This window comes from Ursus maritimus (assembly GCF_017311325.1).
Source record: "Ursus maritimus isolate PB19 chromosome X unlocalized genomic scaffold, ASM1731132v1 scaffold_X1, whole genome shotgun sequence".
Classification (NCBI taxonomy): Eukaryota; Metazoa; Chordata; class Mammalia; order Carnivora; family Ursidae; genus Ursus; species Ursus maritimus.
This window is the reverse complement of record NW_024423319.1, coordinates 57502429-57528677: the sequence shown is the minus strand read 5'-3', so window position 1 is coordinate 57528677 and position 26249 is coordinate 57502429. Positions and strand designations below refer to the sequence as shown.

Below are 26249 nucleotides of genomic sequence, written 5' to 3'. Positions count from 1 at the left end.
ACTCTACCTTACTGCTTTGAGAAAGTTTCTTAACCTTTCTAAGTCTCACTTTCATCTGTAAAATAAGCAACTTAGGGTTGTTATAAAGATTAATATAGTTCTTAAAGCAGCTGGCAGTGTCTGACATGTGCTCAATAAATGCCTGATGTGTAAATGTTTTCCTGCCAAAAACACACAAAAACTATATGAAACATTTTAATTAATAATTCACCAAAAGAACTGATGCTACCTATAAACAAAATAAAACATTTGTGAATCAAAACTTACTACTACATCATGATATGCTACTGATTTAATAGTTTTAGTTTCAACATGTCATACAATTGTGGGAAGATTACCTTTAAAATAATGATGAATCATTTTTTCAAATTGGAAAGAATCTGGCAAACATAAAGGTACATACATACTCATGAATAAACATCCTGCTTTAAGAATACCAAATTGGGAAAACTGGGAGCTCAGAGTGCGTGTGCAAAACAGACTGAAACTGGGAGCTCGGGAATGCACACGTGACCAGACTGAAAACCAGAGCTCTGGAGCACGACACATGAGCCACACTGGAAACCGGGAGCTTAGGAGCGTGGGTGGGAACCGGGGCGGATGGCAGTGTTAGAAACACAAAGGGAAGAGACATGCTAGCCCTGGGAGCGCAGGACTGGGAGAACAGCTGCGGGCGCACAACCCGGATGCTGCGGGTTTTGTAGAACACTGACAGAAATGGAGTTAAACTGGCCAGGAGAGAGCTCAGTGAAGAGCAGACTGCGATCTCTGTTCTGAGACAGAGGCTTGGATAGGTCACTGCTGCTCTGACCCTCTGAAGAGTCACAGAAAGCCGCCGGGAAAGCCACCAGAGAACAAAAGCCCAGAAAAACCAGTTCTCACTGTGCCCACCCCCAAAGGGGACAGGGCAACCCTACCCAAAGAGGGTTGCCTGAATATCCCATGGCAGGCCCCTCCCAGAAGGAGGCTGAAAAAACAAGAAGCCCACATCCCTAAGGTCCCTATAAAACAAGTGCATCTTCTTGGGTCCTGGTCAATAATTTGGGCTCTGTACATCCCCGCAACTATACCCTCACCAGAATGAAAAGGAGGAGGAACCCACAACAAAGGAAAAAAACAGAGACTGTGGCTTCTGGACACAGAACTAATGGACATGGATATAACCAAATTGTCAGAAACGGAGTTCAGAGTAACAATGGTCAAGATGACGTGTAGGCTTGAAAAATATTAATGAAAATATTAATGAGAATATAGAATTCTCTAAGGGCAGAAATGAGAGTGAATGTGGCAGAAATAAAGAATGCTATGAATCAAATGCAGTATAAACTGGATGCTCTGATGGCAAGGGTAAACAAGAGCAGAAGAACGAATTAGTGAATTAAATAATGAGATGAAGAAAAGAAAGAAAAAGAAGAAACATGGCTTAAGAAACTCCACTTTCAAGAAATAAGACTACAGGAGATTACTGACTCAATGAAACGTTCCAATGTCAGAATCATCAGCATCCCCGAGGGGTGGAGAAAGAAGAGGTCTGGAAGAGATATTTTGAACAAATTATAGCTGAGAACTTCCCTAATCTGGTGAAGGAAAGAAGCATTCCGTGTCCAAGAGGCGAGAGGACCCCTCCCAAGATCAATGAGAACAGACCCACCACGTCACATAATAGTACAATTTGCAAATCTTAGATCCAAGGAAACAATCTTGAAGCGCCAGGGGAAGAGAGTCCTCACGTACAGAGGGAGGAACATCAGAACAACGTCAGACCTGTCTTCAGACACTGGCAAACCAGAAAAAGCTGGCAAGACATATTCAGAGCACCGGAGAAGAACATGCAGCCAAGGATTCTTCATCCAGCAAGGCTGTCATTCAAGAATGGATAGAGAGACAAGAGCTTCCACAGAAACTGAAGGAATATGTGACCACCACGCCAGCCCTACAATAAATATTAAGGGGGTTCTATAAAAGTAAAAAGACCCAAGAGTGATACAGAATAGAAATTTACAATCTATACAAACAAAGACTTCACAGGCAATATGACAACATTAAAATCATCTCTCAATAATCACTCTCAATGTGAATGGCGTAAATGCTCCCATAAACGGCACAGGGGTTGCAGATTGGATAAAAAGACATGACCCATCCATATGCTGTCTACAAGAGACTCATTTTGAACCTAAAAATACATCGACTGAAAGTGAAGGGATGGAGAACCATTTTTCCTGCCAACGGACCTCAAAAGAAAACTGGGGTAGCAATTTTCATATCAGACAGATTAAATTTTAAACTAAAGACTGTAGTTAGATATTATTCTTAAAGGGTGTATCCAACAGGAGGATCTAATACTAAAAATATCTATGCTCCCCAACATGGGAGCAGCCAGATACATAAGCCAACTATTAATCAGAATAAAAGAGACATATAGATAATAATGCTTAATAGTAGGGGACCTCAACACTCCACTCTCAGCAATAGACAGATCGTTTAAGCTGAAAATCAGCAAAGAAACAAGAGCTTTGAATGACATACTGGACCAGATGGACCTCGTAGATATATACAGAACACTACACGCCAGAACAACAGAATGCTTATTCTTTTCAAATGCACATGGAACTTTCTCCAGAATAGACCACATACTGGGTCACAAAACAGGTCTCAACCAATACAAAGACTGAGTTTATCTCCTACATATTCTCAGACCACAATGCTTTGAAACTGGAACTCAATACAAATAAATAAATAGGGAGGAATTCAAACACTTGGAAGTTAAAGAGCATCCTGCTTAAGAATGTTTGGTCAACCAGGAAATTAAAGAATAAATTAATTCATGCAAACCAATTAGAATGAAAACACATAGGTCAAAACCTATGGGATACCTAAAGGCGGTCCTAAGGGAAAATACATAGCCTTCCAAGCCTCACTCAAAAAAATAGAAAAATCAGAATACAAAAACTAACTTTACACTTAAAGAACTGCAGAAAGAACAACAAACAAAGCCTAAGCCAGCAAGAGAAGAGAAATAATAAAGATTAGAGCAGAGTTCAGTAATTTAGAAACCAGAAATACAGTAGAGCAGATCAACATAACTAGAAGCTGGTTCTTTGAAAGAATTAATAAGATCGATAAACCACTGTCCAGACTTATCCCAAAGAAAACAGGCCCGAAATTAATAAAATTATGAATAAAGGGAGAGATCACGACTAACAGCAAGGAAACGAAACAATTATTAGAAATTATTATCAGCAACTATACCACATAAATTAAGCAACCTGGAAGAAATAGATGCCTTCCCAGAAACCTATAAACTACCAAGACTGAAATGGGAAGAAACTGACAATGTGAATAGACCAAACACCAGTAACGAAATTGAAGCAGTAATCAAAAACGTCTACAAAAACAAAGTCCAGGGCCTGATGGCCTGGGAATTCTACCAAACTTTAAAGCAAAATAATACCTATTCTCCTAAAGCCATTTCAAAAACAGAAACAGAAGGAAAGTTTCCAAACTTGTTCTATGAGGCCAGCATTACATTGATCCCAAAACCAGACAAAGAGCCCATCAAAGGAATTACAGACCAATAACCTTGATGAACATGGATGCAAAATATTCACCAAGATCCTCACCAATAGGATCCAACAGTACAATAAAAGGATTATCCATCACGACCAAGTGGGATTTATTTCTGGGATGCAAGGGTGGTTCAACATTCTCAAATCAATCAATGTGATAGAACACATTACTAAAAGACAAGAACAGTATAATCCTCTCAATTGATGCAGAAAAGCATTTGAGAAAATATGGTATCCTTTCCTGATTAAAACATATTTGTATCGATCTATTTCTGGTTCCTGTTTGTTCCATTGATCTATATATCTATACTTCCATCAATATCACACTGTCTTAATTACTTGCAGTAATATAGTAAACCTTAAAATTCCATATAGACTGATTCCTTGAATTTTAGTCTTCATTTTCAAAATTGTTTTAGATATTTTTCAGTCCCGTGTAATTTTGAGTAGTATATGGCTATTAAGTCGGCAGATCTGATTTATCGATCTGATATGGTTACCAACAATTTGTCTATATCCTCTCCTTATATTTAATATTATCTTTATGGTGGGGAAAGACAACAATGTATAGAGGAAAGAGAATGAAATTATTAAAATAATCTAGATTTAAATTCCAAATATGCTCCCACTAATTTATATGTCTTATTCTCATCTGTTAAAAAGACACACATTTTTCTTACCAAGCTATTTTGAAAAGTGAATAAAACTGAAGAGATTAAATACATGCTCAATAAATGTCATATTTTTCTCCCTTAATTAAGTTTAGAAACATTTAAGATAGAATGGGTTCCAATGTCTTTTCAGTTAAAAAAAAATTGCATGAGGTGGTAGAATTACTATATTCTGGGGGCGCCTGGGTGGCTCAGTCGTTAAGCTCTGCCTTCGGCTCAGGGTGATCCCAGGGTTCTGGGATCGGGCCTGCATCGGGCTCCCTGCTCTGCTGGGAGCCTGATTCTTCCTCTCCCACTCCCCTGCTTGGTTCCCTCTCTCGCTGGCCGTCTGTCTCTCTGTGAAAGGAATAAATAAAATCTTTAAAAAAGAAAAAAATTACTATATTCCTCTTAAAGTCTGTCTCCATCCACTTTATAGGCAAGGCAGATAAATCCAATGATAAGAATAATTATCTAAGGCCTTTGAAATTTTTGTTAGACTATTTGCTGGGATATTTTATTGAAAACAGAGTCAATATCTCCTTATTTAGCTGGTAATAAGGTACACAGTTCATTTAACCTCACATCAAGATTAAGCAATAACAAATTCAGCTAGGACACTTACATTTTGTTTTTACTCTATGGGAAAGCATGTTCCTCAAAACTACACAGCAAGAGAATATAAGACAGCTCAAATACTCCCAATACCCCAGCCATATCTTAAACAACAACAAAATGAAACATGCAGAAAAACTTACAAATCACAGAAAATTTATTTTAGAGCTAACTGCTAGCTTTTAACTAATATGCTTATTATTGTTGTTATAGGATAATAAGAATTATATGACAATTTCTCTTTTACTTTGGCCTAGAGCTGTGGTTCTTTATCCTCAGCTGTACACCATAATCATCTGAGGAATGATTCCCAGGACCCCATCAGATCAGTAAAATATCAATCTCTCTGAGGCACTAGCACGGACAACGGTTTTAAAATTCCTAGGTGACATACGGTCAGAGTTGAGTACTACCTCCCCAAGGAAATTCAAGGCCAAATTTGCAGTTCAACTATATTTTAAATGTATAGTAGACCCTTAGAGCCTTTCCTGTGTTCTTTTTCACGCTGCAACCCTATTCTCTATTCCTTCCATACATCTCCTACTTTACTGAAAGAGGAAGAAATTGATTTCTTAAACAGGCCAATTAATTATGAAATGATTGAGTCAGTGATAAACAACCTTCCAAATAACAAAACTCCAGGCCCGGAAGGTTTTCCTGGGGAATTCTACCAAACATTCAAAGAAGAAATAATACCTATTCTCCTAAAGCTATTTCAAAAAATAGAAACAGAAGGAAAGCTACCAAACTCATTCTATGAGGCCAATATTACCTTGATCCCCAAACCAGGCAAAGACCCCATCAAAAAGGAGAATTACAGACCGATTTCCCTAACGAATATGGACAAGATCCTGGCTAATAGAATCCAACAGTACATTAAAAGGATTATCCATCATGACCATGTGGGATTCATTCCTGTGATGCAAGGGTGGTTCAACATTTGCAAATTGATCAGTGTCTTAGATTTTATCCAGAAAGAAAAATTCAAAAACCAAATAATTCTCTCAATAGAGGCAGAAAAAGCATTTGACAAAATACAGCATCCTTTCCTGATTAAAACCCTTCAGAGTGTAGGGATAGAGGGTACATTCCTCAATCTCATAAAAACCATCTATTAAAAGCCTACAGCAAATATCATTCTCAATGGGTAAAAGCTGGAAGCATTTCCCTTCAGATCAGGAACACGACAAGGATGCCCAGTCTTGCCACTATTATTCAACATAGTACTAGAAGTCCTTGCAACAGCAATTAGACAACAAAAACGGATAAAACGTATCCAAATCCACAAAGAAGAAGTCAAAATGTCTCTCTTCGCAGATGACATGATACTCCATATGGAAAACCCAAAAGAATCCACTCCCAAACTATTAGTAGTTATAGAGCAATTCCGTAATGTGGCAGCATACAAAATCAATGCTCAGAAATCAGTTGCATTTCTATACATGAACAATGAAACTTAAGAAAGAGAAATTAGGGAATCCATCCCATTTACAATAGCACCAAAAAAAATACGTTACCTTGGAATTAACTTAACCAGAAATGTAAAGGATCTATATTCTAGAAACTATAAATCACTCTTGAAAGACATTGAGGAAGACACAAAAAGATGGGAAAATATTCCATGCTTGTGGATCAGAAGAATTAACATAGTTAAAATGTCCATGCTACCCAGAGCAATCTACACTTTCAATGCTATCCCGATCAAAATACTAATGAAATTTTTCAAAGAACTGGAACAAATAGTCCTTAAATTTGTATGGAACCAGAAAAGGCCCCGAATCTCCAAGGAACTGTTGTAAAGGAAAAACAAAGCTGGGGGCATCACAATGCCGGATTTCAAGCTGTACTACAAAGCTGTGATCACAAAGACAGCATGGTACTGGCAGAAAAACAGACACATAGACCAATGGAACAGAACAAAGAACCCAGAAATGGACCCTCGGCTCTTTGGTTAAGCAATCTTTGATAAAGCAGGAAAAATCATCCGGTTGAAAAAAGACAGTCTCTTCAATAAATGGTGCTGGGAAAGTTGGACAGCTACATGCAAAAGAATGAAACTTGACCACTCTCTCACACCATACACAAAAATAAACTCCAAATGGATGAAAGACCTTGATGTGAGACAGGCATCCATCAAAATCCTAGAGGAGAACATAGGCAGCAACCTCTATGACCTCAGCCAAAGCAAACTTTTTCATGACACATCTCCAAAGGCAAGAGAAACAAAAGATGAAATGAACTTGTAGGACTTCATCGAGATAAAAAGCTTCTGCACAGCCAAGAAAACAGTCAAAAAAACTAAGAGGCAGCCCACGGAATGGGAGAATATATTTGCAGATGATGCTACAGATAAAAGACTGGTATCCAAGATCAGCAAAGAACTTCTCAAACTCAATACACGAGAAACAAATAAACAAATCATAAAATGGGCAGAAGATATGAAAACACACTTTCCAATGAAGACATACAAATGACTAATAGACACATGAAAAAATGTTCAAAATCATTAGCCATCAGGGAAACTCAAATCAAAACCACACTAAGATACCACCTTACGCCAGTTAGAATGGCAAAAATTGACAAGGCAAGAAACAACAATTGCTGGACAAGATGTGGAGAAAGGGGATCCCTCCTACATTGTTGGTGGGAATGCAAGTTGGTACAGACACTCGGGAAAACAGTGTGGAAGTCCCTTACAAAGTTAAAAATTGAGCTACCCTATGACCCAGCCATTGTACTACTGGGTATTTACCCCAAAGATACAGACGTAGTAGAGAAGGGCCATATGCACCCCAATGTTCATAGCAGCAATGTCCACAATAGCTAAATCGTGGAAGGAGTCGAGATGCCCTTCAACAGATAACTGGATTAAGAAGCTGTGGTCCACATATACAATGGAATTTTACTCAGCTATCAGAAAGAATGATTTCTCAACATTTGCTGCAACATGGACGGCACTGGAGGAGATAATGCTAAGTGAAATAAGTCAAGCAGAGAAAGACAATTATCATATGGTTTCTCTCATCTATGGAACATAAGAACTAGGAAGATCGGTAGGAGAAGAAAGGGATAAAGAAAGGGTGGGTAATCAGAAGGGGGAATGAAGCATGAGAGACTATGGACTCTGAGAAACAAACTGAGGGCTTCAGAGGGGAGGGGGGTGGGGGAATGGGATAGACTGGTGATGGGTAGTAAGGAGGGCACATATTGCATGGTGCACTGGGTGTTATATGCAAGTAATGAATCATCGAACTTTACATCAGAAACCATGGATGTACTGTATGGTGACTAACATAACAAAAAAACATTAAAAAAAAACTTGACATCAAAAATAAAAAAAAACAACTTGACATCAATTCATGATTTATAAAAACTATTCAAAAAATAAAAATAAAATTTTCTTAGATTATGAGTATCTCCTCAAAATTGATAGTTGACATATTCTTTATGGTGCAAAATTAAAGCAATACTAAAACCTAAAAAAAATATATATGTTCCTTTCATCTGTGTCTGTGAAAATATTATCCAATCTCTAATGCCCTGTTCAAATTCCACCTCTTTAACAAGGCATTACCAGATCTACCCCTAAACCACTTCCACAACTACCTCATTGTTGATGGTCTTGTGATTCATATAATGAGTTTCCACACATGTCTACCTTGCCTACCTAAATGTAAACCCATGGGAGTGGACTGAAACTCAAGGTGGTATATCTTTAGACATTTCACATTACAGTACTATGTACTGCACTGCCTTGTACCCTATAAACACTTAATGAACTGAACCAATTCCTACCATGGCAAAAGTTCAGAAAGGAAAAAAAAAAAGTAAAAAGTAAATGTCAATGAAACAACTCAATAGCCACTTACAGCAAATGGAATTGTCTCTTATTCCTCATAGTGCTCCAAACTTCATATTTTATCCCTGAATTACCCTATCTGCGATTGCAAATGTGATTACTATCAATGAAATGGTCAGATATAGGAAGGAAGTCTTAAGAAAAACTGATTATAATAGGGAAAGCTGGGGCTATGACCACAGCTATCTAAATCCCAAGGTTTTAATATAGGTGACAATAATTCAGAGTTGAAGGGCAGGGAAAGGGGAATTATGATGACTATGGGAAAAGAGAAGGAACTGCTGTGTACTAGAGACCTACTATATGCAAAACACCTTTTATTTATTCTATTACCTTTAAGGGTTTTTTTTAAAGATTTTATTTATTTATTTGACAGAGACAGCCAGTGAGAGAGGGAACACAAGCAGGGGGACTGGGAGAGGAAGAAGCAAGCTCCCAGCAGAGCAGGGAGCCGGATGTGAGGCTCGATCCCAGGACACTGGGATCAAGCCCTGAGCCTAAGGCAGACACTTAATGATTGAGGGGCAGATGCTTAAGGACTGAGCCACCCAGGTGCCCCTAGGGTTGTTTGTTTTTTTTTTTTTTAACAAAAATAGTCATGGTTTAATTTGATGAGAAGGTTACACCCTTTTCAGTTAAACTGTATTCACTATCTATAAAACAACTCCCAGCATTTTGTAATTAAACAGACTATGTTGTCCAAGAAATTAATCTAGACACATTTCTGTTGCTATCCTACACACCCTCATCTTAACAAAAAATCCAAAGCATCAAAAGGCTAATTATGTATGCATAATACTGCTATAAAAACTAAAAACAAAATTTGCTGGTCAAGCTGAAATAATATTGAATTTATTTCTCCCCTTCCATAAAACAATTGCATTGTAAAAGATATATGTCCTCATTTTTGTATTGAAAGATACAGTTTCATTTTGTTTTGTTTTCAAAGCACCTTGATAACTGTATTAAGCTCAGTAATGAATAAATGTGTTTATATAACAATGCTTGAAGATTTTTTTTCCCCATTTACAGATGAAGAAACTTAGCCTCAGAGAAGTTAGGTAATTTGCATTGGGTCATCTATCTAGTATGACTTGGGAGGTGAGATTAGAACTCAGATTAAGAAGTCTCCAAACCCCATGTTCTTTCCTCTATTACTACAGGGACTCATTAAATTAAAATTAGCACTTTTTCCCAATCTGCCATATATTTGCCATTCTGGTTAAATATTTCAAGTCTGTGCCTTTAATCCCAAACTGTTTTTTTATCAGTGAACTTTATTACTCTCCAAATTAACTTCTTTAAACAAAGGCAGTGCTTAGGCTAAAGAAATAATATGGAAGTTACCAATTACAAAAATGAAGATGGCAGCATAGTAGGAGGACCCTAGGTTTTTCTCCTCCCTAGAACACAACTAGATGACTATCAACTCACTCTGAATACCCAAGAAAAACAACCTGAAGACTGACAAAACTCTACAACTAAAGGGAGAGAAGAAGCCACACTGAAGAAGACAGGAAGTGAGAAGACATGGTTTTGGGAGAAATGGATTACCGGTGCTGTGTAGGGGAGGGGACCACGGTACCAGAGAAAGAGGAGAGAGAGAGGAGCATACAGGGGAACTCATAAGGATAACACTTCGCTAAAGTCACTGGCTGGAAAAATGAAAAGAGCTGATTTTCATGAGTTTTTGCAACCAGCAGGGCTTGAAGACTGGAGTTATAAAGGTCAGCAGGCTAGTCTGGGATAAAGCCCTGAGGATGCTGTGCTACTCCTGGAGAAAGGCAGGCAAACAACCCCGTGGGGAAGACACGGTGGAAAGAGTGATCTGAGGAACTGCCTGGGTCATATATTGGGGAGATTATTGACTCTTCTAGGAGCTCCTCCATGAGAGATAGCATTCACAGACATGCCTCATCCATTTTCCTTCCCCACCCCTCAGCATAAACACAGAGCCACGTGCCAAGGGCAGCTAGGCCCCCACAGAGCCCCACTCCCCTGCGCTCTGGCACAACTGCACTTCCAGGTCAAGCCTCCCTCAATCCCAGCACACTAAAACACTTTCTCAGAGGACTGGCACAGGCCACTGACAACATCACCGCCCTAGAGCCTGGAGTTCTGAAAGTCTCCACGGTTGGCTGGGATAGAACCTAGGGTGTTGCACTGCTCCTGGAGAGAAGGCAGTAAAACAGCCCCAAAAGAGACAGCATGCAGACAGCGATGTGGAGGGGTACATGGGACACACAGCAGGGAGACTATTTGCTCCTCCCAGGGTGATTCTCTGAAAGCATCAAGGACAGAGACCCCACTCCAGGGACAAAGGAGCTGGCTGACACCATTTCCCTCCCCCACTCCTCAGCATAAACACAGGACCACATTCCACACCACAGAGCCAATACTGGCAGCCTAACTTGTTTACGCCAGGTTCCACACCCCTGTACTCTGCTAGTATGGACCTTTTAGGTCAAGTTTGCCTCTGTCCCAGTGCAGTGGGCCTCTTCCCCAGAAGACCAGCAGAAATCCCTGCCCATAGAGATTTGCAAGACTTCAGTTCTAGAGGAAGTAGCATCAGGACTCATTTATCAAGCAAACAGAGCACACCTAGTTAAAACTCACCACACTCTGGCCAAGGACCAGACACTGCCCACTGCAGGCAAGGAGAGCCTCTGCAGACAGGCCTGAAAGAGCAGCCAAAACATAACAGCAGACCACATACAGCACACACCGGAGACACTTCCCAAAGCACCAGACCCTGGACACTATATGAATTCTTCTGCATAAAGTCATTACTATCAGGATCAGAAAACATAGCAGGCTTTTCTAACACAGAGAAGACAGAGACTAAGACAAAAGGACAAAATGGAGAAATTTATCCCAAATGAAAGAACAAGATAAGGTCATGGCAAAAGATCTAAGCAAAACAGATGTAAGTAACATGCCTAATGGAGAATTTAAAGCAACAATCATAAGGATACTCGCTGGGCTTGAAAAAAAGAAGGCAGACTTTAGGGAGGTTCTTCTGCAGAGATAAGCATCAAAAAACAGTCAGAAATGAAAAATGCAGTAACTGAGATCTGAAACAGACTAGATGCAGAGAATACAAAGATGGAAGAAGCAAAGGAATGAATAAGTGATATAGAAAAGAAAAAAGAAAAGAATGAAGCTGAACAAAAGAGGAAAAAGAATTATGGAATGTGAGAATAGACTTAGGAAACTCAGTGACTCCATGAAACATAATTACATTCATATTATAGGAGTCCTGGAGGAAGAAGACACAAAAAAAGGAGGGGATAGGAAATTTATTTCAGGAAAAAAATGGCTGAAAACTTTCCTAATGTGGGGAAAGAAACAGATATCCAGATCCAGGAGGCACAGAGAACTCCCATCAAAATCAACAAAAACAGGTCGCACCAAGACATATTGTAATTAAATTTGTAAAACATAACAAAGAAAAAATCTTAAAAGCAGCAAAACAAAAGCAGTGTCTAAATTACAAAGGAAGACCCATTAGTCTAGCTACAGATCTCTCAAAACAAACTTGGGAAGCTGGAAGGGGGTAGCATGATATATTCAAAGTGCTGAATGGGAAAAAATCTGCAGCCAAGAATACTCTATCCAGCAAGGCTATCATTCATAATAGAAGAAGAGATAAAGGGTTTCCCAGACAAACAAAAACAAAAGGACTTCGTAACCACTAAACCAGCCCTGCAAGAAATATTAAAGGGAACTCTGAGTGGAAAAGAAAGACCAAAAGTGACAAAGACAAGAAAGGAAGAGAGAAAATCTCTAGAAACAATGACAAAACAAATACTAAAATGGCACTAAACACATATCTATCAATAATTACTCTGAATGCAAATGACCTAATGTTCTAATCAAAAGACATAGGGTGTCAGAATAGATTTTAAAAAAAGACACATCTACATACTGCCTACAAGAAACTCATTATAGACCTAAGGACACCTGTAGACTGAAAGGGGATGGAAAAATATTTATCATGCAAATGGATGTCAAAAGAAAGCTGGAGTAACAATACTTGTATCTGACAAACTAGATTTTAAACCAAAGACTATAACCAAAGATGAAGACAGGTACTGTATCATAATAAAGGGGACTATCCAACAAGATCTAACAATTAAAAATATTTATGCCCCAAACATGGGAATAACCCAAATATATAAAATAATTAATGGCAAACTTAAAGGAACTCACTGATAATAATAATACAATAGTAGAAGACTTCAAAACTACACTTATACATCAATGAACAGATCATCTAAACAGAAAATCAAGAGGGAAACAATGGCTTTAAAAGACACACTGCACCAGATGGGTTTAACAGATATATACAGAATATTTCACCTTAAAACAGCAGAATACACATTCTCTTCAAGTGCACATGGGATAGTCTACAGACTAGATCACATATTATGTCACAAAACAGGCCTCAAAAAAATACAAAATGATTGAGATAATACCATGCATGTTTTCTGACCACAGCAATATGATCCTGGAAGTCAATCACAAGAAAAAATCTGGAAAGACAACAAATACACGGAGGTAAAAAAATATGCTACTAAAGAATGAATGGGTGAACCAGGAAATCAATGAACAACAACAAAATACATGGAAATAAATGAAAATGAAAACACAATAGTCCAAAACCTTTGGGATGCAGCAAAAACAGTCATAAGAGGGAAGCATATAGCAATACAGGCTTAGTAAAGAAGGAAGAAAAATCTCATGTAGACAAACCTAACCTTACATGTAAAGGATCTAGAAAAAGAAAAATGAATGAAGCCCAAAGCCAGCAGAAGAAGGGAAATTAAGATCAGAGCAGAAATAAATGATACAGAAACTAAGAAAACAATAAAACAGATCAAAGAAATCAGGAGCTGGTTCTATGTAAAAAATTAATATAATTGATAAACTTCTAGTCAGACTTATCAAAAAAAACAGAGAAAGGAACAAAATAAATAAAATAACAAATGACAGAAGAGAAATAACAAGAAACACCACAGAAATACAAACAATTATAAGAGAATATTATGAAAAATTACATGCCAAATTGGACAACCTGGAAGAAATGGTTAACTTCCTAAAAACATATAAACTACCAAAACTGAAACAGGAAGAAATAGAAAACTTGAAGAGACCAATAATCAGCAAAAAATTCCATCAGTAATCAAAAATCTCCCAACAAGCAAAAATCCAGGACCAGAGGGCTTCACAGGGGTATTCTATCAAACGTTTAAAGAGTCAATACCTATTCTCAAGCTATCCAAAAAAATAGAAATGGAAGGAAAACTTCCAAACTCATTCTATGAGGCTGGCATTACCCTGATTCCTAAACCAAAGACTCCCTAAAAAAGAAAACTCCAGGCCAATAACCTTGATGAAAATGGTTGCAAAATTTTTCAATAAAATACTAGCAAATTGAATCCAATAGTACATTAAAAGAATCATTCACACAATCAAGTGGGATTTATTCCTGGGCTGCAAGGGTCATTCAATAATCAAAAATTAATCAAGGTGAGACACCACATTAATAAAGGAAAGGATAAGAACAATACGATCCTTTCAATAGATACAGAAAAAGCTTTTGACAAAGAACAACATATATTCATGATAAAAACCCCCAAAAAAGTAGGGTTAGTTGGAACATACCTCAGCATAATAAAGGTCATATATGAAAAACTGAGAGCTTTTCCTCTATGGTCTGGAACAAGTCAGGGATGTCTACACTTAACACTGTTATTTAACATGCTACTAGAAGTCCTAGCCACAGCAATCAGACAACAAAAAGAAATTAAAAAGCATCCAAATTGGCAAAGAAGAACTCAAACTTTCACTACTTGCAGGTGACATGATACTCTCTACAGAAAACCTGAAAGACTCCAACAAAAAACTGCTAGAATGGATACAGGACTTCAGTAAAGTCACAGTAAACAAAATCAATATACAGCAAACTGTTGCATTTCTATACACTAATAATGAAGCACCAGAAAGAGAAATCAAGAAATTGATCCCATTCACAATTGCACCAAAAACCGTAAGATGGACAGGAATAAAACTAACCAAAGAAGTAAAAGACCTGTACTCTGAAAACTATGAAACACTGATGAAAGAAATTGAAGAGGACACAATGAAATGGAAAAACATTCCATGCTCATGGATTGGAAGAACAAACATTGTTAAAATGTCTATACCAGGCAAAGCAATCTACACATTTACTTCAATCTTTATCAAAATACCAACAACGCTTTTCACAGAGTTAGAATAAACAATCCTAAAATTTGTATGGAACCCCAAAAGACCCTGAATAGCCAAAGCAATCTTGAAAAAGGAAAGCAAGCTGGAGGCATCACAATTCCAGACTTCAAGTCATATTACAAAGCTGTAGTGATCAAGACAGTATGGTACTGGCACAAAAATAGACACATAGATCAATGGAACAGAATAGAAAACCCTGAATTGAACCCCCAACTATATAGTCAACTAATCTTCTAAAAAGAGTATCTGATGGAAAAACAGAGTCTCTTCAAAAAATGGGTTGGAAAAACTGGGCAACAACATGAAGAAGAATGAAACTGTACCACTTTCTTCCACCATACACAAAAATAAATTCAAAATGGATTAAAGACCTAACTGTGAGACAGGCAACCGCTAAAATCCTAGAGGAGAAGACAGGCAGTAACCTCTTTAACATCAGCTGTAGTAACTTCTTACTCAGATAAGTCTCCTGAGGCGAGGGAAACAAAAGAAAATAAAAACTGTTGGGATGTCATCAAAATAAAAAGCTTCTGCACAGTGAAGGAAATAAGCAACAAAACTAAAAGACAACCTAGGTAATGGGAGAAGATATTTGCAAATGGTGTATACAATAAAGAGTTAGTATCCAAAATATATAAAGAACTTATAAACCTCAATACCTCAAAAAACAAATAATCCAGTTAAAAAATGAGAAGACAGGGGCGCCTGAGTGGCACAGTGGTTAATCGTCTGCCTTCGGCTCAGGGCGTGATCCCGGCATTCTGGGATCGAGCCCCACATCAGGCTCCTCTGCTATGAGCCTGCTTCTTCCTCTCCCACTCCCCCTGCTTGTGTTCCCTCTCTCGCTGGCTGTCTCTATCTCTGTCGAATAAATAAATAAAATCTTTAAAAAAATGAGAAGACATAAATACACATTTTTTTATAAATAGACATTTTTGCAAAGAAGACATACAGACGGCCAACAGACACCTTGAAAAGATGCTCACCATCCCTGATCATCAGGGAAATACAAATCAAAACTACAATGAGATAGGATATCACACCATTCAGAGTATCTAAAATTAACAACACAGGAAACAACAGATGTTGGTGAGGATGCATAGAGAGGAGAACCCTCTTACACTGTTGGTGGGAATGCAAACTGGTGCAGCCACTCTGGAAAACAGTATGGAGGTTCCTCAAAAAGTTAAAAATAGAACTATCCTACAATCCAGCAATTACAATACTAGGTATTTACCCAAAGGATACAAAAATACTAATTCAAAGGGATATATGAACCCCAATGTTTATAGCCACATTATCTACAATAGCCAAATTACGGAAACAGCCCAAGTATCCATGAATGGATGAAGAAGATGCGGGGGGTGTGTGTGTGTGTGTGTGTGTGTGTATGAATATTCTCAGCTATAAAATATTATAAGATATAAAATATTATAAAAATATTTCTCAGCCAAAAAATATTTCTCAGCTATAAAAATAATTTGGAAGGACATGGATGGAGCTAGAGAGTATTATGCTAAGTGAAATAAGTCAATCGGGGAAAGACAAATACCATATGATTTCACTCATATGTGGAATTTAAGAAACAAAACAAAAAAATATAGGGGTAAAAAAGAGGAAAACCAAGAAACAGAATCCTTATTATAGGGAACAAACTGATGGTTACCTGAGGGGAAGTGGGTGGAGCAATGGGTTAAATAGAGGATGGGTATTAAGGAAGGCACTTGTCATGAGCACAGGATGTTTTACGTAAGTGTTGATCACTAAGTTCTATACCTGAATCTAATATTACATGGTACGTTAAGTAATTGGAATTTAAATAAAAAATTGGGAGAAAAATTAATAAAGTACCAATTACAATACAATTTGATATGATATAATATGGAATTTGAAAACTATAATCAATTCCTCCTTCAGGAAGCAAGCACTCTCTCACCAAAAAACAACCAACCAACCAACTAAATGCATACTGTAATGTACATAGCACTAACTCATGAAAAGTTCACTTTACTACATCAGGCTGTTCTTTATAACCCTTACCCAGGAATGCCCAATACCCAATCATACCTCGAGTAACACCTCTTCCCTCATCCTGACAAAATCCAGTCAAGAGCTAAAATTGTGTCTTCCTGTGGGGTGATGCTCTTTGAAGTCCCTATTCCTAGTACACCTAATTGAGACAGTCCCTGCAAGAGCTTTCACAACCAAAGCTACTTGCTTATCTTATTTACCCTCTCCCAAGAACCTTCTTCCCAGTAACGAAAAGAACCCATATTTCCCCTTTTAAGGCCCATTTTCCACCTCTCACTGGAACCACGCTAGTTCTTATTTCGAACCTCCAACACATTTTTCCACAGGACAATTTTACAAACAGTGGTTGGCTCTTCATCATTATAACTCCCCATTGTGCATTGGTCTAAAAATGTAACTGTTAATAACTTTTTACTATTGAGAAAGCATGTTCAGAGTCTCAAACAACTAATCCTCACACTTCTGAATGATAATTCAGAGGTTAACAATTGCCCATGAAACAATACAAGTAAAAGATAGATACTGAAAAAGATTCCGCAGTATGTAATAGTGCACATAATCTTTAATTTTACCAGGATTCAACACACACAAAAACTGACAGAAATGACTTTCTTTGACATTAAAGTTAACACAGTCTCACTCACATTTTCTTTAAGGATTCCAACACATTTTCAAAAACTGTATTCTACAATGAAAGCACCCTTAGTCCTAACAACTATCATGATTGCGGAGGCAAGGCTCATGCTGAAGGGTTAACATTTCTAAAGCCAATATCAACAAACATGTAATTAAAAGTCAGTCGGAGAAAGACACATCTCATATGATTTCATTCATTTGTGGAATTTAAGAAAGAAAACAGATGAACATAGGGGAAGGGAAGGAAATATAAGACAGTATCAGACAGGGGGACAAACGATTAGAGACTTTAATTACAGGAAACAAACTGAGGGTTGCTGGAGGGGAGGTGGGTGAGGGGATGGGATAACCGGGTGACACGCATTAAAATGGAAGGCACTTGACGTAATATGCAACTGATGAATCACTAAATTCTACCTCTGGAATTAATAATACACTATATGTTGGGGCGCCTGGGTGGCACAGCGGTTAAGCGTCTGCCTTCGGCTCAGGGCGTGATCCCGGCGTTATGGGATCGAGCCCCACATCAGGCTCCTCCACTATGAGCCTGCTTCTTCCTCTCTCACTCCCCCTGCTTGTGTCCCCTCTCTCGCTGGCTGTCTCTATCTCTGTCGAATAAAATAAATAAAAATCTTAAAAAAAAAAATAATACACTATATGTTAATTAAGTTGAATTGAAATAAAAAATTTAAAAAAAAGAAAGTCTGGGAGAGGGCACCTGGGTGCCTCAGTCGGTTGAGTGTCTGCCTCTTGGGTTTGGCCCAGTTCATGAGCTCAGGGTCATGAGACTGAGCTCCATGTTGGGCTCTGCTCTCAGTAGGAAATCTACTTGAGATTCTCTCCCTCTGCCCCATCCTGGCTTGTGCTCAAGCCAATTCTCTCTCTCTCAAATAAATAAATAAATCTTTTAAAAAATTAAAAAAATAAAGTCTGAGAGGTAAAATTGTTTCCTTCTTATTGAAAGAATACTGTTATAAACGAACAACAAAAAAACCTCTTTTACATGCTAAATAGGTCTGTTCAGATAATAGCATTTAGTTTTCACCTAGAATATTTTTAACTAAGTCATTTGAAGCATTAAATCTACTCAATCATAACTGTTTTAGACAAAGGAGGCAGAAATACTATCTTCACCACATTACCTTCACCTTTTGTTTTACTTTACAAGATTTAACAATTTCCACTTGGGTATTTTTCCAAATTGATGAGTTAGAGAGACCCATTGTTAAATCTATATAATACGTAAAACATACTGCAAAAAATAAAAACACCGTATGTGGTAATTACGATTCAAAACATTTCTCCATTCAAATTTAACAAAAATAATAAAATAGTAGGCATGCAAAAGGCTCTCCATCTCCCACCGCATCCTTATATAAAAGCATTTAACTTTTTATATACCAGATACCTGAGACTTTAAGTCAACTGATTATATACGTGAATAAAATAAAATTCCTCTCGCTTTGAATGGTCTTGCTAGAAAATTCTTGCAAGTATGAAACATTCCTATATTCCAAGAAGAATTTACCTTTCTTCACTTATCCTGTTCTTAAGAGATGTAGAATATTAAAATGCATTTTAGAACTGCTTAGTTTACTAGTAAAATATTTACTATAGTGGAGAGTGTTCAACTTTAGACTCCTTCTGAATTTATTTTTATTACATTTCTTGTTAAATGTTATCCTGGCACGGAATTTTAACCCCAATTTAGTTGGAAATGCGAAAAAGAAAACAGAATGATTTAAACAGAGAACGGTCCAAAATATATTTTTAAGGATGGTGCAAGTACTTGAAAACAAATTAACATCCTGAGATGTGGAGGACTGTGATTGCCAGTCCTACCTCAAAATAACCTACTGCGAATCAATTTGGCATTCAAGACTTTTTATGAGGTCTACTGTGGGCTGTACTGGAGTATTAAGCTGTCAGTCCATTAAGTTATTAGAAAAGGATCTTTCTATCCCAAAAGGCTCAGTTTTAGAGTTTAAATGCTGCCCGCTTCTAACAACAGCAATAACACTAAAAACAGAATACCTGTGCACATCTTAGTTTCCACTGCACAGCTGACCTAAGTCCAACCAGAACAGGTTCAGAAGAGCGGGAAGAGAGGAAAACCAAAATTTTCTGGTTGAACCTCAAAGTCTTGCAAAGATTCATCTTATAAGGGCTAGGGTTTACTTTGTGTTTTCTTTTACCGACCAACGGGGTGAGGACAGCAGTTGGGGAAAAAAGGACAGGAGGAAGAGGGTGGTAGAATTGAGGGGACCACAGAATATCACCTGAACAATGTCAACAAAGAAACCTGGGCTCCAGTTAATCGCCACCTGGGTTGTTACAAAACCCACAACATGCCATGGAGAAACTAGAAAGCTAAGTAAGGAGCACACATCCCTATAAACAAATGTCCCCAGAGTTATTCTGTCACCTAGGTGTGTTTTTGTTACGCTGGGTTCCTAAAGTACTCGGGTTCACACAGCTAGCTGGAGTCAGCCGCTATCCGCGAAAGTGGTCCGAGAGCAAACCTGGCGCAGCAGAGAAAGAGAATGTGCTGAACCAGGCGCGGCTCCTGGCGCATTCCCCAGTCCCACTTCAGGTCTCAAAGTGAAGAAACTTAGTCACAACTCAGCGTGGCCCGAGAGGCAGGAGCTCCTTCTAAGACCGAGCCCGGGCCGCCAAGGCTGCTCCGACTCCCCACGCCCTAGCCCGTCTTCTCCCGAGCGAAAGCACAGTTGGGGTAGTGCGTGCTTCGCCGTTCCGCAGCCTCAAGGGAGCTTGCCTGGGCACCCCGCTCCCTAGCCCCACGACCTTCTCTCGGGCCTCCAGCCAGGGTCCTGAGGGAAGGAGGGGGGTGGCTCCAGCCCTTGGCCACCACACTAACCTCGCCGATGCTCGCGCCGCCTCCGAAAACCTCCATTTCTTGGTTCCAGAGCTCGTCCTGAGGAGAGAACGGTAGCATCGCCCCTTCAGGAGCACTTGAGCAGGAGCTGCCAACCACTGGCGCAGCCGCGCATCCCGTCGTTGGAGCTTGCCAGCCGCCGCCGCCACCAGCGGAACCCCCAGCCCCTCCTTCAGCGACCTAGCGGCAGGGTGCCCTCAGAGGCTGTGAAAGGAGGATCGCCGCTGCGGGCAGCTGCTCCCCATATACAAGAAAACTCTGTGCTACCTCACGGAGAGCTCCACTCAGCTTGTGCTCACCACTGCCGCCACCGCGACTGTCGTTCGTTGACTGTCCCCCACCCGGTTTCCTAGGGCTCCCTCCCCGTACCCAGCTCCGTCAATATGGCGGCAGCGGCGGCGTTACCTGTGCAGCGCCGGGAACCACCCCCCACCCCCCCACCCCCCGCAGCGGCAGCACAGCAGCGTCACCCGAACGTCAGTGGAGATTCCCCAGCCTGGGGTGAAGAGGGGTGTGGGAAAAAAAGAGCGGGGGTGAATACGGAGGACCGCGTGGTTGGGGGTGGGAAAGAGAAGAGAAGGACGCGCTGGGCTGGGAGGCGGGAGAAGAGTAGTAAAAGCCACTGTTGGCGCTGCAGTAAACCTGCCCACTACAAAGAGCATGCGCGTCGCTGTTCACACATGCTCAGCAGGCCCTCTTAAGTCTGCGAAGCCGGCTTGCAGGCGGGAAGATTCCCCAAATCAATGTGGGACCTGGGAGACACTCTGGAGCATTGGAGGAGTTAAGTGTCAGGAGAGGACTCCAGGAATATCTGCTTGCAGGCCTCACAAAAGCAGGTGTCCTGTACACTGAACCACACCCATTTTTGTATAGTGACGAATAGTGGAGCGGAGATTTTAGTCCAGTGTACACTGGGCTTCCAGAAGCTGGAGGCAGGAAGAAAATGCGTTTAAAATAAATTAGTACACCTGCACTCCCTAACTTTTCCACCCCCTGTCCTTCTCAGCATTTCCATAGTATTGATGACATTCAATGTATCTAGTGTTCACACACATACACACAAATATGCCACTTATTGGACTCCACTTGTGGCATTGAAGGCAGAATGTACAAAGCTAATCTCACGCCCCACCCCGCTCTGAAGGTATTGGACCTGTAGTGAAAGTAATAATCAATTTTCTCCAATCGAACCTTTTCTGCTTTGGTACTCTGAGCTACACGCTGTACTAGGAGCTAGCGTTATAACTGAGATAAATAAAGTACAGTCTCATAGACGGGGGATGATCAAGATCTTTATCGAAACACTTCAGAACCCAGCGTAAAAAAGTGATTCCACCTTTGGCACTTCAAAGAGACTTAAAATAGCAAAGGTAACAGCCACAAGGCGGCTCAGTACATTGGAGAGGTTTCTAATGGTCTGTGTAAAAAGCAAGCACCCTTTCACCACTACTACACCTAGGGCTGCTGCGTTGTGCTCGAGGAAAACACTGAACTGTGTCCTCGATTTATTTCACCATCTGATGTCCAGCACTATGTAAGTGAAAAGCAGACCACAGAGGTTGGCACTGAATTGCAAACAAGGATCACTGAAGGTGCCCTCCCACCTACACTGCTTAAAATCCCAGGGAAAAGAGTGAGCTTTACAAATATCGTTCTGTAAAAGTGAAAACTTCCAAAGTAGTGGGTGCATGGAGCTATAAACAATGAAAATGTGCATGTGCACACACTTGCATAAATTCCTGTTTGGCTGAACTGACAGTGTTCTTAAATAAGGCCCACCATTTTGAGCATTGGATCTCATCCCCTCTTGCCACTCAAGGGCTTTGCTCTGCAATTCTCCATCACCACTTCCCTTAGCATCATTTATTTTTGTGCCTCTACTGGCCTTTCCCATCAGTAAAAATGCATTGTTGTTACTCACCTTAACTTGCTGAGCCACTCATTAGCATTTGATGCAGTTCATGACTCCATTATTTTTTTTTATGACTCCCTCTTTATTTAAACATTTTCTTCACTTGGTCTCCAGAACAAAACTGTTCCTTTTACTCCTAAGTCAATGGCCATTTCTTCTCAGTGCCCTTTGCTGGACAATGCCTCATTTCCCTAGTCTCTAGAAGTAGAAACTTCAGGGTTCCATTCTCCACCTCTATCTTTCCCAACAGCCTAGGTATTTCCATAATCCATCCAGTTCCTTGGCTTGAAATATCATCTGTATGCTGAGAACTCTCAAATTTTATCTCCAACCATAAACTCTTAAAGTAAGGACTTGTACATGCAACTGCCTATTTTACTTAGATCTAATATGTATCTCAAACAAAATCCATTCAAAACTGAATTCTTGATTCAACCCCAACCAATGTGCTCCCTGCCTGGACTTCTCCAGGCAATTAATGACCTCCACCATTCACCTAGTTTGCTGTTCAAATGTCACTTCAGAGTGCTTCTATGACTGTCCTTTCTACAATGCAATCCCCATAACTCCCTAACCACCCCCTGCTTTTTTTTCATAACAGCAATCAACATACTGTCTATATTTGTTTGTTTATTCCCATGAGCACCTAGCATACTGCCTGGAACATAATGGAGCTCAGTAAATATTTGCTGAATGAATTAATGCATCCTTTCCTATTATTGTTTCGTGCATTTGATAAATACACCACATCAACTATATCAAGAAGCTTTCTCACTATGAATATATTTCTTTTTTTTTTCAAATTTTTATTTGAATTCCAGTTAGTTAACATACAGTGTAATATTAGTTTCAGGTGTAGAATTTAGTGATTCAACACTTACATACAACACCCAGTGCTCATCATAACAAGTACCCTACTTAATACCCATCACCTATTTAACCCATCCTCTCCTCCAGTAACCCTCCATTTGTTCTCTATAGTTAAGAGTCTGTTCTTGGTTTGCCTCTTTATTCCCCCTATGCTCATTTGTTTTTTAAATTCCACATACATATGAGTGAAATCATATGGTATTTGTCTTTCTCTGACTGACTTGTTTCACTTAGCATAATACTCTCTAGCCCCATCCATGTTGTTGGAAATGGCAAGATTTCATTCTTTTTATGGCTAAGTAATATTCCACAATGAATGTATTTGTTTCTATATTAAATTTAGCCTTCATATATGCTCATTCATTTAACATTCCTCTTAGCTTATATACACACATACATCTCTCTCATTTCAGAACATGAAAACCCCTTTCTCAACTCAAGGATTTTAATAAATTCCTGTTTCTCAGTTCTTTCAGTTCTTTATGTCTATCTCAAATATTTTTTTAATTGTCTGCTTTATGTCTATCTCAGTTCTTTCAGTTCTTTATGTCTATCTCAAATATTTTTTTAAATGTCTGCTCCATCCCCCCATTGTCATTGCCTCAGTTCACCTCATAGAATACGTTCTTGAACTAGTGATACTAATGATTCCTATTATCTTGTCTTTCTGACTCTAAATTTATACTCTTTCTCCAATCCATCCTCCTCACTGGAAGCCCAAGAATCAAAATTCCTCAATGATACTCCATTATCTCTAGTAAAATACCGACACTTTTTAGCTCTGAATGCAGATGTTCTCACCAACTGTCCTCTATCTTTCCAGCTTCATCTACCCCCTCAAATTCCAGTCAGATCTATGCACATCTTATTGTATCTTCCCTATCCAAGTCTCCCTAAGCAACTTATTTTTAAGCAGTCAATACTAACAACTACTATTTACTGAGAGCCCACTATGCTCCAAGTATATGCTCTTCATGAATTCATTTAGCCCTTATAACAATTTGTAAAAAATTTATATTACTGTATTTTACAGATGAGGAAACTGAGCCTAGAAAATGTTCAGTGATTTTACCAAGACCTCACAGATAGTAAATGGAAATTCTAGAATTAAAACTACATCTACTTGATGCCAAAACTTCTACCCCACTCTGTTGCTCTGTGAAACCCCTCTGATATTATCTTCTCCTCTCCATACCCCCCTTACACTCATACCTGGGGAAAATTAGTCACCCATTCCTCTTCACGTCCATAAAACATTTTCTATACCCTTGTTTCAACAACTTCTTTAATTTTCTTTACTAACAAACTTCGAGACTTTGATGTTAGTGAATTAACTTATTAAGCTCTATACTCACAGTGTATGTCTGGTACTCAATACATTGGATGGACAAACAATATTTTTCTACTCTAGCCAGACAGTGTGTTAAAGTTACGGGCTAACATAAAAATGTATGACGGTACTTAACTTTGCAGAGTTTAATGCTATTTGCTCTGTGTTGATTCCCTTTATCAAAGACATATTGTCTGATTTTAAGTTACTAGTAACCAGAACCTGTTATATACAATTTTGACAAGCTCAGAGGTCCTTAGATTCTTGGTAAAAAACATGATGACTTTATTTAGCACAAAGGCAGGTATAAAGGAAGACCCAAGTATCAGTCTTCTGCAAAGTATACAAAGCAGAGATTCTTGCTTTCTCTGTAGTCTTAAGGAAATTTTTAGCCTGAAATTTTCTGTATACCTATGTATCTTTGGATTTCCAATTACTGGAGCATAACATTAAAAATTTACACAATATTTAGTAATATTTTGGTGGCTCTGGAACTGGGATGTACTATATCTAGTTTCTAAATAATATAGTGTTCATCACAAAAGGTAATGAGATGGGTTCTTCCACCATTACAGCATGTGTTCTGAGTATTTTCAGAACTAAGGAAAAAGTACACTTAAATGTTCAAAGAGACTTATTTACCCTGTGATAAATGACACACATTGGATTACCAGGGTCAAAGGTGAAAATAAGTCATCATGTAATTTAACTGAATAAAGTTAACTGACCCATATGGAGATAAAAAACCTTCTTGGCCCCACCACAGGGGTGTAAAATATGAACTAAGAGCCTTTGATCAGCAGATCACAGACTACCCACAGATTCTACACTATGGTTCTGATTTCTAAACCATAGCATTTACAAAGTAATGCATATTTGGAGTATAATTATAGAAAGAGCCACTTAGTCACTCGTATTCTATGCTTATTTCCCCAAAGTTTATAACCCAAATAGCCGGAAAGTGGTGAGCCAACAAAGAACATAAAAGCACTATTAGGAAAATATTCAAACATTTTATTTTGAAGGTATTCAGACATAAATTATAAAAATGGATTCATCAAACAGAGAAGTTTTAAGTGTTTAAATTTGAACAAATACTTACAATCTTTAGATAATTCCTTAGGAGTGCCAGAGAACTTTCATTCTCTAAAAATAATAAATAGCTTTAGGCCTTCTACAAATAAACTTCATAGGGGACTCAATTCACACTTACTTATCAAATGTAAGCTCATTATTGCCTTTTTGTTGAATTTAATGAGATTAAACAATAAATAAATGATAAATATGACCATCGTTTAATAGTTGTTCTTCTTTGGACAGAACTACAGTTTATAGTACGTGAAAAGTGAAATCCCTTAATAATACTAGAGATTAGGAAGAGTAGTAACCATGATTTGTAGTCTAACTCTTAAGATATTTATGAAAGATACTTACATGTCATGATTTAGCTTCAACTCATTAATTTGTAATAATGGAATGTGCTACAAAGGTGTTCCACTATATCACATATAAGGAAAATATCAAGCAGTAAAATCTATTTTCTTTTTATTTCTAAATCTCTTCAAATCATGTCAACATATTTGGTTATAATGCCATTTTCTGAGGAAAAAA

At 38.7% G+C, this 26249-nt stretch overlaps 1 protein-coding gene across 1 annotated transcript in view; it reads right to left on the bottom strand.

Moving 5' to 3' along the window:
- The window catches only part of RPS6KA6 (ribosomal protein S6 kinase A6), a 210545-nt gene extending 189943 nt beyond the window's left edge, over window positions 1-20602 (bottom strand). Inside the window, exon 1 of the mRNA XM_040630311.1 lies at window positions 20509-20602. Coding sequence (XP_040486245.1) covers window positions 20509-20586 — 78 coding nt within the window. The 5' untranslated portion in view covers window positions 20587-20602. The remainder of the gene's footprint in view (window positions 1-20508) is intronic.
- Between the last annotated feature and the right edge of the window lie 5647 nt (window positions 20603-26249).